Below are 16,665 nucleotides of genomic sequence, written 5' to 3'. Positions count from 1 at the left end.
ACCTCACCCCAGCACTGTCTGTTCTAGTGGCTGTCTGCTGGTATTCATTTGCATCTTTTTAGATTGTGAGCCCTTTTGGGACAGGGAGCCATTTAGTTATTTGATTTTTCTCTGTAAACCGCTTTGTGAACTTTTAGTTGAAAAGCGGTATATAAATACTGTTAATAAATACTGTTAATAATGTGCTTATGTGAGAGATTGTGTTTTTTCTTGGTTTCCCAACAGAGGTTGAATTTGACAATTGTGAACTTCAAAACTGGCCTCCAGATAATCTTCCTTTCTTAACTATTAAAATACAGACATTTTACTTGAATTATTTTACTTTAGCTTATTTTATTTATTATTTATGCAAGCTGCATCGTGGGAGGAGGAATAGGACTGGGCTGTAAGCCAATTAAAAATACATTGGACATGAGCCTCTATGAACAGGTTTGGAACAGGGACATCAGAGGATAAACATAGAGGCTAGAGGGCCTTGTAGGTGAAGATAGGGAGAAAGCTCAATGCCCAAATTTCCTCTCTTTAATCAGCTGGAATGATTTCTCTGGAACACAGAAGTGGAAAGGCAACCATGAGGCTAAGTAGTTGCGGTACAGCCAGCTTCTCAGGGAGACCAAAGAATAAGGCACCAGTGGGCGAGAAGAAAGGGATAAGGAGGGTTCAGGAGGGAAACCCAGTGAGTCGTGAGCAATGGTTTGCCTGATTTTGGGAAGGGAGGGGAAACTCGATACCCTGGGCCAGAAACTCATGCCAGGGGCATCCCCAGAATAATAGTGCTTCAAAAAGAAGCTGCTGCTGCTCTTTCTTGCCTGCCCACTTCCTCTTAAAGGCCCAAACTACTCATTCATGCTTTCTCTTCGGCAGCATGACAGGACCATTATATCAAACCAAGAGGAGGAGGATGTTGGTGCACAAAAAGCATGGGCAACTCTTATCACCAGGTAGTGGCCCTGACGCATTCTCTCTGGTTGAGCTGACTGAGTCCAATGTGCCTTGCTGCACTGCTTAGATTAGAAGCCAGTTGATCTGATCGGATGGATCACACCCTATGCACCTGGGATTCATCACGCAGACTCCCCAATATGTGGTATAAAGTATGAGGGTGATGAACAGGAATCTATACTGGATTAACCAGCAAGTCGTGGTGAACCAAGATTGCCATTCCAAGAGTGGTGAAGTGGTGGCAAGGCCTTACCATTCCACCCAACGGCCACCATTCATCACGTACAATCTTTGCAGAGCCTCATGTCAGGTAGCTGCTTCCTCTGCATATCACTGCAAAGTCTCTGTGCCCCAACTTCCTGGGGGAAGTGGCTCCCTGATGTGAGGCTCTGTGAAGGTCAGGCTTGACAAATGGTGTCTGCAGAGAAGGCTTCACCATGACTGCACCATGCCCAGAACAGTAGTCTCGATGCACTGGATCCGGCCCACAGGACATGGTTTGGAGGTGCATTGATTAGGTAACTGAGATTTAAGAGCATAAGAACATAAGAAGAGCCCCACTGGATCAGGCCAAAGGCCCATCTAGTCCAGCTTCCTGTATCTCACAGTGGCCCACCAAATGCTTCAAGGAGCATGGTTGAGTCTTCAATGAAGTCTCCAGTGGAGACAAGTTTCCAATGAAGACTTCAGAAATCTTAAAAGAGATGCAAATTGGACTGATTTTTGAATGTATAGAGAGCAAGTGAAACATGAATCCTTTTGAAAACCCACTGCTAAGAACGTGTACAGGGTGACCAGATGTCATAACCACAAAAGAGGACAAGGCATTCCAAAATGTAGGACATCCAAGAAAAATGTAGGACGATAAAATAAAAGCTGAAAAAACACTCATATATTGATTTAATGTGGCTCATTTAAACACTGTTTTACTTATTATTAAATTAGAAACTATATTACATATGATTTATTAAATTCGAGAAGGCTCTGCACTGCCTGCTCACAGGGAAAAGGTGGACATTTGGGTTCTTTTCTAGGACACGAGGCAAAAAAGAGGGCATGTCCTGGAAAAAGAGGACACCAGGTCACCCTGAATGTACAGCTTTGGCATTTTTTTTATTTTCTCATAGGAAGGACAGAGGTCCTATGATAGTGTATCCATTTATTTTCCAAGCATGTTCCTTTCCTTACAGATTCCATCTTATGGGTCACTCTGAACTCCCTACCCCAGTGGTTCTCAAGCGTTTAGTGTCAGGACCCACTTTTTAGAATTAGAATCTGTCAGGACCCACCAGAAGTGATGTCATGACCGGAAGTGACATCATTCAAGCATAATAATAATAATAACAGGTATTTATATACCGCCTTTCTTGGTCTTTATTCAAGACTTTATTCAAGGCGGTTTACATAGGCAGGCTTATCCAAATCCCTTATTAAATAGGGATTTTTACAATTGAAAGAAGGTTCTCTCTTTCAAGAACCACTACATTCAGGTGTTTCAATCCGATCTGGCTTCACATTCTGGCCTCCATCCTCCCACGCTCAGAGCAGATGGAAATAGCTCGGCTTCAGCTTGTCAGCTGCTTCAAGGTCGCACGGTGCCGGTGGCCTCGAACTGGCGACCTTGTGGATGTTATCTTCAGGCAGACGGAGGCTCTACCCTCTAGACCAGACCTCCTGCCCATGAAAAGCATGAACATTTTAGGCTGCAATCCTACCCACACTTACCCAGGAGTAAGTCCCATTGACTATCATTGTTAAAAGAATGTACATAGTAGCTTGTTAAAAGTACAGGTCTGCAACATCTCCCCAAATGCGATCACATACCATGGTGGCATCAAGTCTAATATATTAAAAATAAAATATTGAAATGAATGGGGACCCACCTGAAATGGGCTGGTGACCCACAGTTTGAGAAACACTGCCCTACCCAATTAGTGTTCCACTATGAAGCAGCAAACAGTAGCTGTGAGGTCTGGGGGGGGGGGGAAACCGTTTGCTTTCCCAGTTCAGCTACTGAACGTGGAGAACAAAGAGTCACAAAATTGGTTCCCATTCTGTAATTATGACAATTGCTGTCATTAATTTGCAAGACCAAAGTGCGTGTGGTTTCCAAGCAGGCCTTCGAAAAATATCAATGAGCCAGTCCGAGAATGGGTATAAAAACTACACTGTACAGTTCCCAGCTTGTAGTAGGCAGGAAGGGCTCTGCCCATTTGTGCTGTTTGACCCCTTTCCTTGCCTGGCTTCACAGCATTCAAGTCCTGCTTTCCTAACACGGCTGAGGGTCAGAAATGTATTCGAAATGCATCAGAAATGCATTTCTGCTAAGAAATGTATTCGAAGTGTCGGCTGACGTCCAGATCAACTTGTTTTCACCTTGGCAGAAACTCCGAGTTGGTTCTATAGAGGCACAAAATCCCTGGCTACAAGAAAGCTTTGCCATCGGTATGGCGACTTCTCTATTATTACTGCTGCTGCTCTTCCCTCCCTTGGTGTGCAACGTACATTCTGTGAAGTGCGCAGTACATATTCCGCATGAGTGGTACCAGCCGGGTGATATTCTCATTGGTGGGGTCACATCTCATATCCATTACCTTTTCCCTAATTTTTCCTTCAAGCAACAGCCTTCTCGGGAACGGATTCAGAAACGTCTCCTGTAAGGAATTATCCCCTCCACCCTATTTTAGGGATTGTGTATAATTGTATGACTCCACACTGATTGGGTTGTGTGTGTTTGGGCGCAATCCCAACCCCTACTTGGGATGGGACGAGTCCCTTACACTGGCCTGGGGGTGTCACAAAAGTGTAGTAAGGCATTCCTGGGTGCGGGTGGGCGGGGAGACGGAGGCGGGGCCAGGATCAGGCAGTTATGCCAGATCTTGACCACATTCCCAGGCAGCACAGTGTGGCTCCGGGCTGCTCGAATTTGCGCCATCTCATCAGGTGGCGCAGATCTGAGGAGACCCACGGGCGGCCTGCTGCACCACAGGATAAGGGGAAGCAATTCTCCTTGCCTTAAGCTGTGTTGCTTTTGGCCCCAATCTTACGCTGGATACAGCACAGGCCCACTGGCCTACCTGAGCACAAGAGGAAAATACATGGTGGCTGTGAAGATCTTCTCCATCTTGGCCTCAAGTATTGGGTTGCTGATCTGCATTTTTTCTCCCCAACGTTACATTATTATACTGAGACCTGATCTGAAGCAATTAATCTGCTGACCTTAATTAATCTCAGACCTGATCTGAGAGCAATTAATAAGAAAGCAGTCAACTATCCAGTAGACATTCTCATTTTCCCTGCTCTCTTATTCTAACAAATCTGTGAAATGTTTGAGTGAGACTATGTAAATTTGGGACTTGCCCTAATTGTTCATTGTGCGTCCCAACCAAATGCAGCTGTTATAATAGGTATGTAGAATAAAAATTCTGTTTGGATGACCGATGTAAACGCTCTTCTCTGTTGGGCTGTTTTGGCTTTGTCCCTTCATATGGATCAGCTGTGAAGTTTTAGAACAAATGTCCAAGGCCTTTATCTAGGGCCCTAGATATTTGTTCTAAAGCAAATAACCTTCCCTGCTGCATGAGAAGAGAGGGGAGTAAATAAGATAGGGTAAATGATACACCGAACACACTGGGACTTACATCTGTGTAGACATGCATAGGATTGGGCTGTGATCCTGTCTTACTTGCTGGAAACAGAAAACAAACACCTAATCATGGGATTAGGCTGGAAGAGGCATTGCCGCTCTGTTCCTGGCAGAGGTAAGACTTATCATGCCAGAAAGATTCCTTTCCCTGTACTTCCAAGAGCCAATTGGGAGCTGAGGACAACAGAAACGGTTGACTTTCAAAATGGCGGTCATTATACTTTGGCCTGTTACAGGATTCAGCATTTAAAATAATCTGACCCAGATGGAGCCCCTTTCGAACGCATCACTGTGTGGGGATTTAGGGCCCAATCCTATGGGCCTCCAGCATTGGAGCTCCAGCAAGGCATGTACGCGATACCCGGAGAGGAAGGACCACTGTCACTGTGCCTCCCTTCTTTTTTTTAAGCCATGAAAAGGCAGGAAGACTGTGCAGTGAACTAAAGCACCAGAAGAGGCAGCTTTTCAGTTACTCAGGGGAGATGCCCCTGGGCTCTCCCTAGCTCTGAATGGGGAAAGAAGAGGTATTTTTTTTTATTTATGGGGGGGGGAGTTTGTTTTTCAAGGAAGACTCTGTGAGACTGATCTTAAGGGGGAAGGGGGAGCTTGTATATGTGGCTATGTTTCCCTGGACCTGAAGCTCACTACATGTCACTGCCATGCATGCAAGATATCTGGAAAGAAAATAGCTTTCTAATTCATGGAAAGTGTCTGGGGCTCGACAATCAGAGGTACCCAGAGGTATCTCATTTGAGATACCCCACTGAAAGGTTGAGGTGACTTCTGCCCTGGAATTCCCTAGCCACACCAGCCACCTTGTCTATATCCATGAACAATGTCTTGGGTCATTCTGATCTTACTGCCACCTTTCACCCCTGCTTCTAAGGATCAGCAAACAGTAGCCATGATGTCTGACAAATTTGTTTGTTTCACCCGAGTTGCTGCCAATAGAGTCGGGAGGAGAGCAAAAGTGTAGCTGAATCTATTCTCTCTACTGTAATTATCCCAATCACAGTAATTAATTCAACTGGCCAAAGTGCAAGGAAGAAAACTATCATCAGCAAGCAAGAAAAATATCATCAGCAAGCAAGCTTAAAATGCTTATAAAATATCCCTGTGTACCATTGTAGGCTAAGATTATGGACTTGCAGGTAGCCAGGAGCCTATCACTTTGAACCTTTCCCCACTTGCCTTGTCTATGCAGGGCTTCATTGCCTTGTCTCCCTACAAGCATTCCAGGCTTGCTTTTCTAAGATCATTCCGATTGAGGACAAGGTGCAGACTCATCCTTTGAAGAACTGCATTGGTGGACTCAGCTGCCATGGAGACCAGCGTGTTCAAAGTGAATGGAATGATGATGTGGAAATAAGTGGCAGATTCCAACGCTGGTAGGAAAGCTTTCAATAAACATGACGAAGCTTCTGCTGCTGTTGGTGTTGCAGCTGCTACTGCTACACCTGAATAGAGCATGCAAAGTAGACACCACTAAGTGTGCTGGAAATGATCCCCTACATATACCGCATGACTGGTATCAGCCCGGAGAAATTCTCATTGGTGGGGTTGCATCTCACGTCCATTACCTGCTGCCTAAATATACCTTCAAAAAACACCCTGCACAAGAAGAAGTTAAGATTTTTCCACTGTAAGGAAAGCTCCCCTCTCCCCCCCCCCAAGTCAAATTTTGTTTTAGTTTAATGATTCTGATAGTTATGTGACTGCAAACAATTTGATTGTTTTGAAAGAAGAGAGGCCATTCGAATTCTGTTCTGTTCTGAAACCTTTATTGGCATGTCAGGCCATTCTAATTGTTTTTGTAAAAGAATGAACAGACAGATGGCTGACAACTAATGAGATCCTCTTAAACACATTAAAACTCACACACCAGAGACATGAAATGCGCATCACTAACCCTCAATTCAGTTGACAGTCCTCCAGGCAGTGCTGTGGAACTAGATGGGGATGGCAATCTTTGAAATTCAAAATGGAATGTTTCGAAATTGAGTGAAGGAGAAGCATCTTCTTTGCCAAAAAAAAAATAAACACTCCTTATTTGAGTGTCTGTTACTTCAAATGCAGACAAAACATTCCTTCTTTGCACACATCCAGTATACAACATTTCTATTTAGTTCATCTATAGTTCATATTCTACTTTTCAGCATGGAATAAATAACATCTTTGTACAGGGGGTGAATTAATAGGTAGATTCCTCCCCCCATTAAATAAAATTATATTCATGAACTTCTGGTGTCACATTACTGAAATTCAGTAAATTGTTTTATCCATTTTTGCATGTATCTTTCTTTCTCTTTCTATTTTGCCGTCTTTGGTGACAATGACCAGCAAAAAACAACCATGACCGATTTCTTTTGTTTCCAGTAAGACTCAGTCTTGGCTGACTTTTGTTTTCGCACCGTCCAATGAACACTCGAGACAACAGATATGGGAGAAAGGGCCACTTAATTTAGCAGTTACAACAGAAGAGGAGGCTGAGACCTGCAGCATCCAAGGCAGCAAAGCCCCCTGTGGTGTGGAGGCAGGACCTCTGGGCGGTACCAGAACACATCTGCCCCCAGGCGGGCATGCACCTGACTCCAAGCCACGCCCCGTTTTTAGGCTCATCCAGGTCTGTCACTTAAGGGGAAGGCAGTCGGACTGCGGACTGTGCCACCTCGAGCCACTGAGCCTCTGAGGTGGCCCCGTGGTCCCGGCCAAAGCCCCATCTATGTCCTCATGCCGCTGAGCCCCTGAGGACTGCAATTGGGTTCTGCCCTGCCTATGCCGCCTGAAGGTGCATGCCCAAAGTCCATTTCACACCTCCTAACCCGCACCACCTGCCTTCATAAAGTGACCAATGGCAGCTTGAAGGGGAGCAACCCCTGGCCCCAGACAGTCTGGGGTAGGCGAAAAAACTGCCTGACCCTTGGCCAATCTGGGCAGGTAGCAAAAAATTCCTACCCAGCCCCAAATGGCAACCAGTAAAACTCAGACTGCCTTTAGGGTGGGCGGGCAGGCGGGTGTCCACACAGTGCCCACGTGTAAAGGAGGAAGAGGGCTGGGTATTGTGCCCTTTAAAAGGCCCCCATAGCCACCAGTTCCAGTCCACCTCCACTCCCCAAATGGGAGGAGATTCTCATGTTCCAGGACAGGCTAAACAAACTCCGATCACCCTTTAATTGGGCAATCTGGATTCTGTATGTAACTTTGATCTTTGGCCAGGCAGCTGATTCTTTGAGATCCAGACTGGACAGATTTGGTGATGCTTTGCAGGGCTTTGCAGAATTCTCCCTTAAAATGACAGAAATTCACTTGTCTTTGCAGTGTGCTGACCAAATTCTTCCAGCATCTCCTGGCCCTGGCATTTGCAGTCGACGAGGTGAATGAGAACCCTGAGATCTTGCCCAATGTCACCCTTGGATTCCACATCTACGACAGCTATTCCAAGGCAAGGATGACCTACCGAACCATTCTGGACCTTCTCTTCAATTCACATAGGTTTGTCCCCAACTACAGATGTGGAAGACCCCAAAATGTGATGGCAACTATTGGGGGTCTTGAGTCTGATACCTCCACATACATGGCAGATATCTTAGGTATTTACAAAATTCCACAGGTGAGATGGAGGGGGACTTGGGAATTTTCCCTAATCTTGCTAGTGGAGGTCATTATTCCAATCTCTAGAACAGGATGGTTCAAAATGATCAAGAGGTAAATGAGTGTACTAGTGGCATCAGCACCTTGGTTGATATTGCATGTGTGTGCATATATAAGTCATAGTAGGTCATGGCTGTTGTTTACAAGACAATGAAATGGAGAGGGAAGGAAACAAGTGTTATCAGTGGCAGACCTCCCATGGGCTCAATGGGGCAAATGTCCCAGGCGCGGAGCTTTAGGATCACACGGAAGCCTCTCCAAGGCTCCCGACACGGTCAGAAACTGTGCTTCCAATTTACTGGAAGCACAGTTTAAAGCACTGGGGAACCTCAAAGAGGCTTCTCTGATGCATCCTGGAATTGCACCAGGCACCGTGCGCTCCAGGTAAGTGACCAGGGATGGATTTGCGTGCAGGGGGTGGCAGTATCCTGTTGGGAGGTACCATCTCAGACCTTTGCACCAGGGTGCAGGGCTGGGGAGGTCCTCCACTGAGTGTTATCTAGGAATACAGTAATAATACAGTGTAATAGAATAATGTAATCAGAGAGAGAAAGAGTGAGAGAGAGTGAGTGAGTGAGAGAGAGAGAGAGAGAGAGAGAGAGAGAGAGAGAGAGAGAGAGAGAGAGCTGGTTCTATTATAATCAGCGCATATGGAAAAATTTTAATTGCTCACGGCAGAAGGTCCAAGCAGAGGGAAACCTATTCTGCTTATTTCGACTGGTGTCTCAAGTCTGAGGTTCAAGCAAACTGCAGTCAAAGAATACAGCCAAGTTAACCAAGCAAGTGGTTAACTATTTCTTTTTATTAATGAGTTTGGCACTCAACCAGAGAAATGACTATACCTCTGTACCCAGGAAGCTTCTCTTGATGCATTTCATTCATGCAACTCTTTGGTTTCAGTCTTCTGACGTTGAAGAGACGTATGCTACAAGACATGTCAAAAGTCTTCCTTTTTGGCCCATAACAATTTTTAATACACAGTTTGCTTTTGAAGCTTCTAGAAAAGAAATATTAAATCAGAATTGTAGTTACGGCTGCAATCTGAAAATGTCTACTTGGGCATAAGTATTATTGAGCAGACGCTCTTCTGAGTAAAGATGTTTAGGATTGTTCAGGTAAAGCAGAGAAGTTTCTCTGTTGGGGGAAATTTGAATTTCTTCCATTTTTTTCTTCCCTACACCTCTCTTCTTCTTCATTTTCTTCTTTTTCTTCTTCAATGGAAAGTAGACTTTTATAACAGGGGAAAGAAATATATAGACAAACATATCATGTGGACAATTTTGATTGTTCGTAGTCCAATATAGCAGCCATGAAGTTCCCTCTAAACCACTGGTTCCCAACCTGTGGTCCATGGACCATGGGTGGTGGGGTCTCAGGAAAAAAAAAATCACTTTTGATCACTTCCAATGTCTCATTGAACAAGCAATTTCCCACGAACCACCAATGAGGGCAGAGAACAGACTGCCCACAGCCACAACCACTGAAGTGTCAGCTGTGGCTGTGGGCAGTCCATTCTTCATCCTCTCTGATAGTCTGTGAGAGAGCGCTTGGGGGACAGACCACCAGAGAGGGCAGCAAACAGAAACCCTCCCACCCACCCCCCCAGCCACATGTGATCCACAACGATTCCAATTTTTGCCCCAGTGGTTGGCGAGTTTCTAAACATTGGGAACCACTGCTCTAAATGAAAATGTGAGATGGAGCTTAAGATAATAATTATGGAAATATTTTTAAAAAGCGACGTAACAGCTTGAAAGAACTGCCAATGGTCATGTTACTTCTCTGAAATATCACCTCATCTTTGTTTTAAGTTTTCATATGGCTCATTTGAAGAAGTAAAGATGGATGAAATCCATTCCACTTCCTTTTATCGGATGGTCCCCAATGAAGCCATTCAGTACCAAGGAATTGTCCAGTTACTTCTGCATTTTGGATGGAAATGGGTCGGGCTCATCGCCATAGATAATGATGCTGGAGAATATTTTGTGAAAGCCTTGGAGCCCATGCTCTCCCAGAGTGGAATCTGTACAGCTTTCACTGAGAGAACTGTACATAAACACGGTAATTCAAACTTGGACAAACTGATCAATCATGCCCCGTACACTTTTCGAGGTTTACTGGAGAGTAAAGCCAATGCAGTTGTTATATATGGAGAATCAATATCCCTTATGTCATTGGCAGCTGATCTATGGGTAAAAAGAAATGTGATTCCATTGATGCTTCCTGGATATAAAATCCCTGCTGGGAAAGTGTGGATTTTAACAGCCCAAATTGACTTCACAAGCAACACCTATTTCACCTTGTTGAGTGTGCGACTGTTCCGTGATGCTCTGTTACATGGCGCTCTTTCCATCACAATTCATTCCAATGAGCCACTTGGATTCACAGAATTTCTTCAAAATATTGACCCTCTGGGGGCAAACAGAAATGGTTTTAGCAAAGGCTTCTGGGAACAAGTATTCACTTGTACATTTCCAAAGCGAAATGCAGCACGAAAGAGCACAGACACATGCACCGGCGAAGAGGATCTGGAGAGCGTTCCTGCACCTGTTTTTGAAATGAGCATGACTGGCCACAGCTACAGTGTCTATAATGCTGTCTATGCTGTGGCACACGCCTTGCAGCTCATGTATTCTTCTAGATTGAGACACAGTACAATAGAGGTTGGAGGCCAACTGAACATGAAACCTTGGCAGGTAATGGATTCCCCCTGACACTGCAATATTGCCATAATCTAAATACCATATTGAAATGACTTGAAGTGGTGATATACATTGCCAAATTTATTTGTTTTCTACTCAAAATTAACCAACTGAAAGAACAATATAGCTAACAGCCAAATCCTAACCTGCCATGGAGCAGGTGGGCCAGCTGGCCTGTATTGCATCCAGAGCAGAGCTGGGCTGGGCAACTCAGAGTATGGGGAATCCATTCCCCTTATCTCATGTTGTGTGGCAGCTGCCCCATGGGGCTACATGAATCTGACCACCTAAGAGGTGGGGCAGATCTGAGCAGCCCGGTGTAAGTCTGGACCACTTGAGAGGGGCGTTAGGATCTGGCCTAAGTCCTGGATCCTGGTCCTGACCCTCTCCTGAACTCCATTCTCCCACTGGCCCACCTGCCGCTCACCCTCCTCCTGCTCCGGAATGCCTCCCGATGAGGGCATGTTTATGGTATGTTCTATGTAGGGACTGCTGGCCTGGCCCAGTGCCAGTCAGAGCTGAATCCAGCATAGGATGAATGCCGCCTGAAGCAAGGAAAGAGCTCAGGGTGGCAGTAAATTTTGTCAGTAAGGTTTGGCAGTAAGGAAGTAAGACAGTATGGGGGGTGGAGGCATTCTGGGGCAGGAGGAGAATGGGACATAGGGAAGAACAAGGGTGGGAGAGGGATGGGATCAGTGGAGCCCTGCTGCACCCGATCCTATGCTCTGTGTCAGGCTAAAATGCCCGACACAGAGCTCCTCCAGTCTGCACTGTCAAAATAGCCAGCACAGACTAAAGGAGACCCATTGTGGGGCCTGCATCCTTACCTGGAGGAAAGGGAAAATGTCCCCTTCCCCTGAAGAGACTTCAGCAGCAGCTGCAATGCCCACAGAATGCAGCAGTAGCCAGTTCAGCGCCACTGCTCCTCTGGCAGCTTAGGATTCGGCTGCCCATCCTCTGAGGGGAAAGGGGTTTAATTCACCCGCACCACAATGGATCTCCTTGGATTGCACCAGCGGTTTTGCTGGCAAAGGTTGAAGAAGAGATATTCCACCTTCCCGTACCCCTCCAGTCTCCCTATTGGCAAACCTGCGCCAGCTGTCATCACACACAGAAAGACTCCAACCTTTCCACTGGTGCTCCAGTACCGCGCTACTTGCTGATCTACACCAGAACACAATTTGCAACTTCTTTTCAGCAGCCAGCAGTGAAGAATGCACACCCCATTCGGATTTGGCTGTAAATTTACAACTTGGAAATGTATTTGTTGTAATGTTGCCACACTTGAGAGACCCACTGATTCTCTCCCTTTTCCCACTTAGCTCCACTCATTTCTTCACCCCTTCAACAATAGTTGTGGGGATGAAGTGAAGTTTAACGATCACGGAGAGTTAGCAGGCGGATTTGATATTACAAATTTGGTCACTTTTAAGAATGACTCCTTTGTCCGAATCAAGGTGGGACGGCTGGATCCTCAGACTGCTTCAGGCGTGAAATTAATCATTAAGGAGGACCAAATTGAATGGCATGAAGACTTGATTCAGGTTGGAATATTTTGTTTTAAGAAATGATATATTGCATAATAGTTTATGAATTAATGGTTAGTGAAAAAGTTTCCCATTAGCAGCCAGTCCTGAGGAAAGCACAAGAGTCATCTTCCTTAAGAACTTAAGAACAGCCCCACTGGATCAGGCCATAGGCCCATCTAGTCCAGCTTCCTGTATCTCACAGCGGCCCACCAAACGCCCCAGGGAGCACACCAGATAACAAGAGACCTGCAAGGCCTCCTGGGAATTGTAGTTAAGAACATAAGAACAGCCCCACTGGATCAGGCCATAGGCCCATCTAGTCCAGCTTCCTGTATCTCACAGCAGCCCACCAAACGCCCCAGGGAGCACACCAGATAACAAGAGACCTGCATCCTGGTGCCCTCCCTTGTCAGGTGGCTCAGATTGAAGTGGACCCATTGGGGCCAGTGCAGCACGACACGGGGTATGGGGAAAGCTTCTGGCCCCAAAATTGGACTGGATGAAGCTCAGGTCTGCTGGCCTGCCTGCTCCAATGCAAGTTAGGATTGTGCTGCAGCTCCCTATAAAATATCCTCACGGTTATGTTCTCCTTTTGTTAAAGGATAGGTGCCGCCCTTCTCTCTCTGCAACGAAAACTGCCACCCTGGTTCTAGCAGGAAGACTAAGGAGGGGGCAAAATTTTGCTGCTATGAGTGTGCTCCTTGTGCAGAAGGGATGATCTCAAACCAAGACAGTAAGTGATGCACTGTGAAGAGAGATGAATATGATTATGGTCAATTATAAGAACCAGTGAGCAGAATCAGGTACAGTGCAATCCTAACTTGTGCTGGGACAGGCAGCCAACGGGCCTGCGCTGTATCCTGTGCAAGTTTGGGGCTGGCTGAGGCTCGGCCCAAGGCAAGGGGAACAAATTCCCCTTACCCCAGAGAGAGCCACAGTGGCCTCAACGGGCCTTACTTGGTTCTGCACCACTTGAGGAGGTGGCACAGATCTGAGTAGAACGGAGCTACCAGGAGCTGCTCCATGCCACCTGGGAATGGGTCTGGCATAACTGCCAGATCCTGATCCCACCTCCCTCTCACTGCCTGCCCTCCCATGGGTCTGCTCACCACCTACTCTCTCCCTGCCCCAAAAGGCCTCCACCCTGCCTCCTCCCCACCCTCCTCATGCCCTCTCAGACCCCCGCACCAGTTGAGCTCAGCCAGCGTCAACCTACCTCGTTTTGGCACAGCAGAGGCTGGCTGCTGGCGTATATTCCTGCGCCGGTCAAGTCTACTCCTACGGAGACACAGTTTTGCTTTATGGCACGTTTGCGACTCTCCCGGGCTGGTGCCAAACCAGGGCACAGTCAGGATTGAGCCCTTAATGATTTTGAAACATAACAGTGAGAATTTTCCTTGCTCAGACCAACTTCTAGCAGAAGTTTAGAAAAATAGTTCTAAGATAGCTTTTGGAGTTTTGGTGTGGCAGAATGAACAACTCTAATTTTCAGGTTAAAACACAAAAACCCCAAATGAAATCTAGGGTCATCTGAATCTGAAAACCTGGAATAGTCTTATTCCCAATATTATCTCCCAGCATTTGGCAACAATGCAGCCGCTCTGACCAAGTACGTGTTACATCCTGGTGGAGTTCAGGAGGCCTCAGAGACATAAGGGGAAATCTATTTCCCTTATCTCTGTGTGAGCCTCCTGATGACCTAGGGTCACCTGGAATAATTATTCCCAATATTATCCCTCAGCATTTGGCAACAATGCAGTTGCTCTGACCAAGTACGTGTTATATCCTGGTGGAGATTCAAGAGGCCTCAGAGACATAAGGGGAAATATGACCTGAAGCTGACCTGACCTGAAACCAAAAGCAGAACGATTTGCCCTACCCCCGCTAAAGCAGAACAGGAGTGTGATCATTCCACTTTCACTTCTGAAGCTGCAGAGAGCCCTGCAGAAAGTCAAGCAGGGCTCCCTGCACCCCCGGGAGGCTGCAGAAGGCTCAGGAAAGTGCACCCAAACCCCTGCAGCCCCCCTGAGCAGCGCAATCTTGGGGATCGCACCGCTGCCTTTCCCCCGCTCCTGATGCCTCCCCCCAGCCCCGTAAGAACTTAGAGCATCTCCCCAAGAGTTTGAAAACTGCTGGCTTAAAAGAACAGAATCTTAGAATTTTTTGTGTTCCTTTTTTAGACATGAATTACTGTATTCCTTGCATGGAAGATCACTACCCAAACAAGCACCAAAATGGATGCCTTCCAAAGACCCCAACTTTTTTATCTTATGCAGAACCCCTGGGCAAGACCTTAGCTCTCTTGGCTCTTTTCCTTGCTGCCATCACAGGTCTGGTGCTGGGAATCTTCATTAAGCAAAGGGACACTCCCATCGTCAAGGCCAACAACTGCAGTCTCACCTATATCCTTCTGATTTCCCTCCTCCTTTGCTTCCTCTGCTCGTTGCTGTTCATTGGAGAGCCTCAAAAGGTGACCTGCCTCCTGCGACAAACAGCTTTTGGCCTCATCTTCTCTACTGCTGTTTCTTCTCTTTTGGCCAAAACCATCACCGTGGTGGTGGCTTTCATGGCCTCCAAACCAGGCAATGTTTTCCGGAAATGGGTGGGCAAAAGACTGGCACACCTCATTGTCTTCTCCTGCTCCTTTGTTCAAGCTGGTATTTGTGCTGTTTGGCTGAGCACTACTCCCCCTTTCCCATCCCTGGATCCACACTCACTGTCTGAAGAAATGATCCTGGAATGTAATGAAGGTTCTGTCACTATGTTCTACTGTGTCCTGGGCTACATGGGCTTTCTTGCGGTCATTTGCTTCACTGTGGCTTTCCTAGCCAGGAAACTGCCAGACAGTTTCAATGAAGCCAAGTTCATCACCTTCAGCATGCTGGTCTTTTGCAGTGTGTGGCTGTCCTTTGTGCCAACCTACCTGAGCACAAGAGGGAAAGCCATGGTGGCTGTGGAGATCTTCTCCATCTTGACCTCTAGTGCTGGGCTGCTAGGCTGCATTTTTGCTCCCAAATGCTACATAATTATACTGAGACCTGATCTCAACAAAAGAGAGCAATTAAGAAGAAAGCATTCCAGTATCCAGTAGACACTCTCATTGCCTCTGCTCTCTTCTTCTAACAAATCTGTTAAATGTTTGAGCAAGACTATGTCAACTTGGGACTTGCCATAATTGTTCTTCATGCATCCCAACCAAATGCAACTATTAGGATATATTTGTAGAATAAAAATTCTTCTTGGATGACCAATGTAAACTGTTGGGCTGTTTTTGCTTTGTTCCTTCATGTCAATCAGCTGTGAACATAAGAACATAAAAACAGCCCCACTGGATCAGGCCATAGGCCCATCTAGTCCAGCTTCCTGTATCTCACAGCAGCCTACCAAATGCCCCAGGGAGCACACCAGATAACAAGAGACCTCATCCTGGTGCCCTCCCTTGCATCTGGCATTCTGACATAGCCCATTTCTAAAATCAAGAGGTTGCACATGCACATCATGGCTTGTAACCCGTAATGGATTTTTCCTCCAGAAACTTGTCCAATCCCCTTTTAAAGGCATCCAGGCCAGATGCCATCACCACATCCTGTGGCAAAGACTTCCACAGACCAACCACACGCTGAGTAAAGAAATATTTTCTTTTGTCTGTTCTAACTCTCCCCTAACTATGAAGTTTTAGAACAAATGTCCGAAGCCTTTATCTAGGGCCCTGGATATTTGTTCTAAATTAAATAGCCTTCACTGCTACAATAAAGTTAACTCCAGTGCTGTAAGTGACGCATAGGGTTAGGCTGTAAGAGGCATTTCTACTCTGATCCTGGTAGAGATAAGATTTTTAAGCCACAAATGTTCCTTTCCCTGTAATTCCAAAAGCCAATTTGTATCTGAGGACAACAGAAACGGGAGACTTTCAAAATGGTGGTCGTTATCCTTTTATAATTTGACCAGGTATAGTATTTGGCATTTAATTGGATCTGACCCAGATGCAGCCCCTTCCAAATGCACCTCCATGTGGGGATTTACTTAGGGCTGAAAGTCACCTAAACAACCAATATTTATGAGAGACTGTTCACTAAAATTGTAACCAGTTTTCCTAGACATTCCAGTGAATTTATAATCCAGATTTTTTTATCTATAGCCCCTACAGTAAGCATATTAGGTGGTTTAAGAATAGAGTAATGAACCCAAATAAAAA

At 46.0% G+C, this 16,665-nt stretch overlaps 1 protein-coding gene across 1 annotated transcript; it reads left to right on the top strand.

Moving 5' to 3' along the window:
• The first annotated feature begins 10,113 nt into the window (after positions 1-10,113).
• LOC136653690 (vomeronasal type-2 receptor 26-like) lies at positions 10,114-15,561 on the top strand. The gene is made up of 4 exons (XM_066630573.1): positions 10,114-10,935; positions 12,264-12,485; positions 13,077-13,203; positions 14,651-15,561. Exons 1-4 carry the CDS (start codon positions 10,114-10,116, stop codon positions 15,559-15,561), a joined length of 2,082 nt encoding a protein of 693 aa, XP_066486670.1.
• Positions 15,562-16,665: the final 1,104 nt, after the last annotated feature.

Source organism: Tiliqua scincoides, chromosome 5 (assembly GCF_035046505.1).
Source record: "Tiliqua scincoides isolate rTilSci1 chromosome 5, rTilSci1.hap2, whole genome shotgun sequence".
NCBI lineage: Eukaryota > Metazoa > Chordata > Lepidosauria > Squamata > Scincidae > Tiliqua > Tiliqua scincoides.
This window is presented reverse-complemented; position numbering and strand designations above follow the sequence as displayed.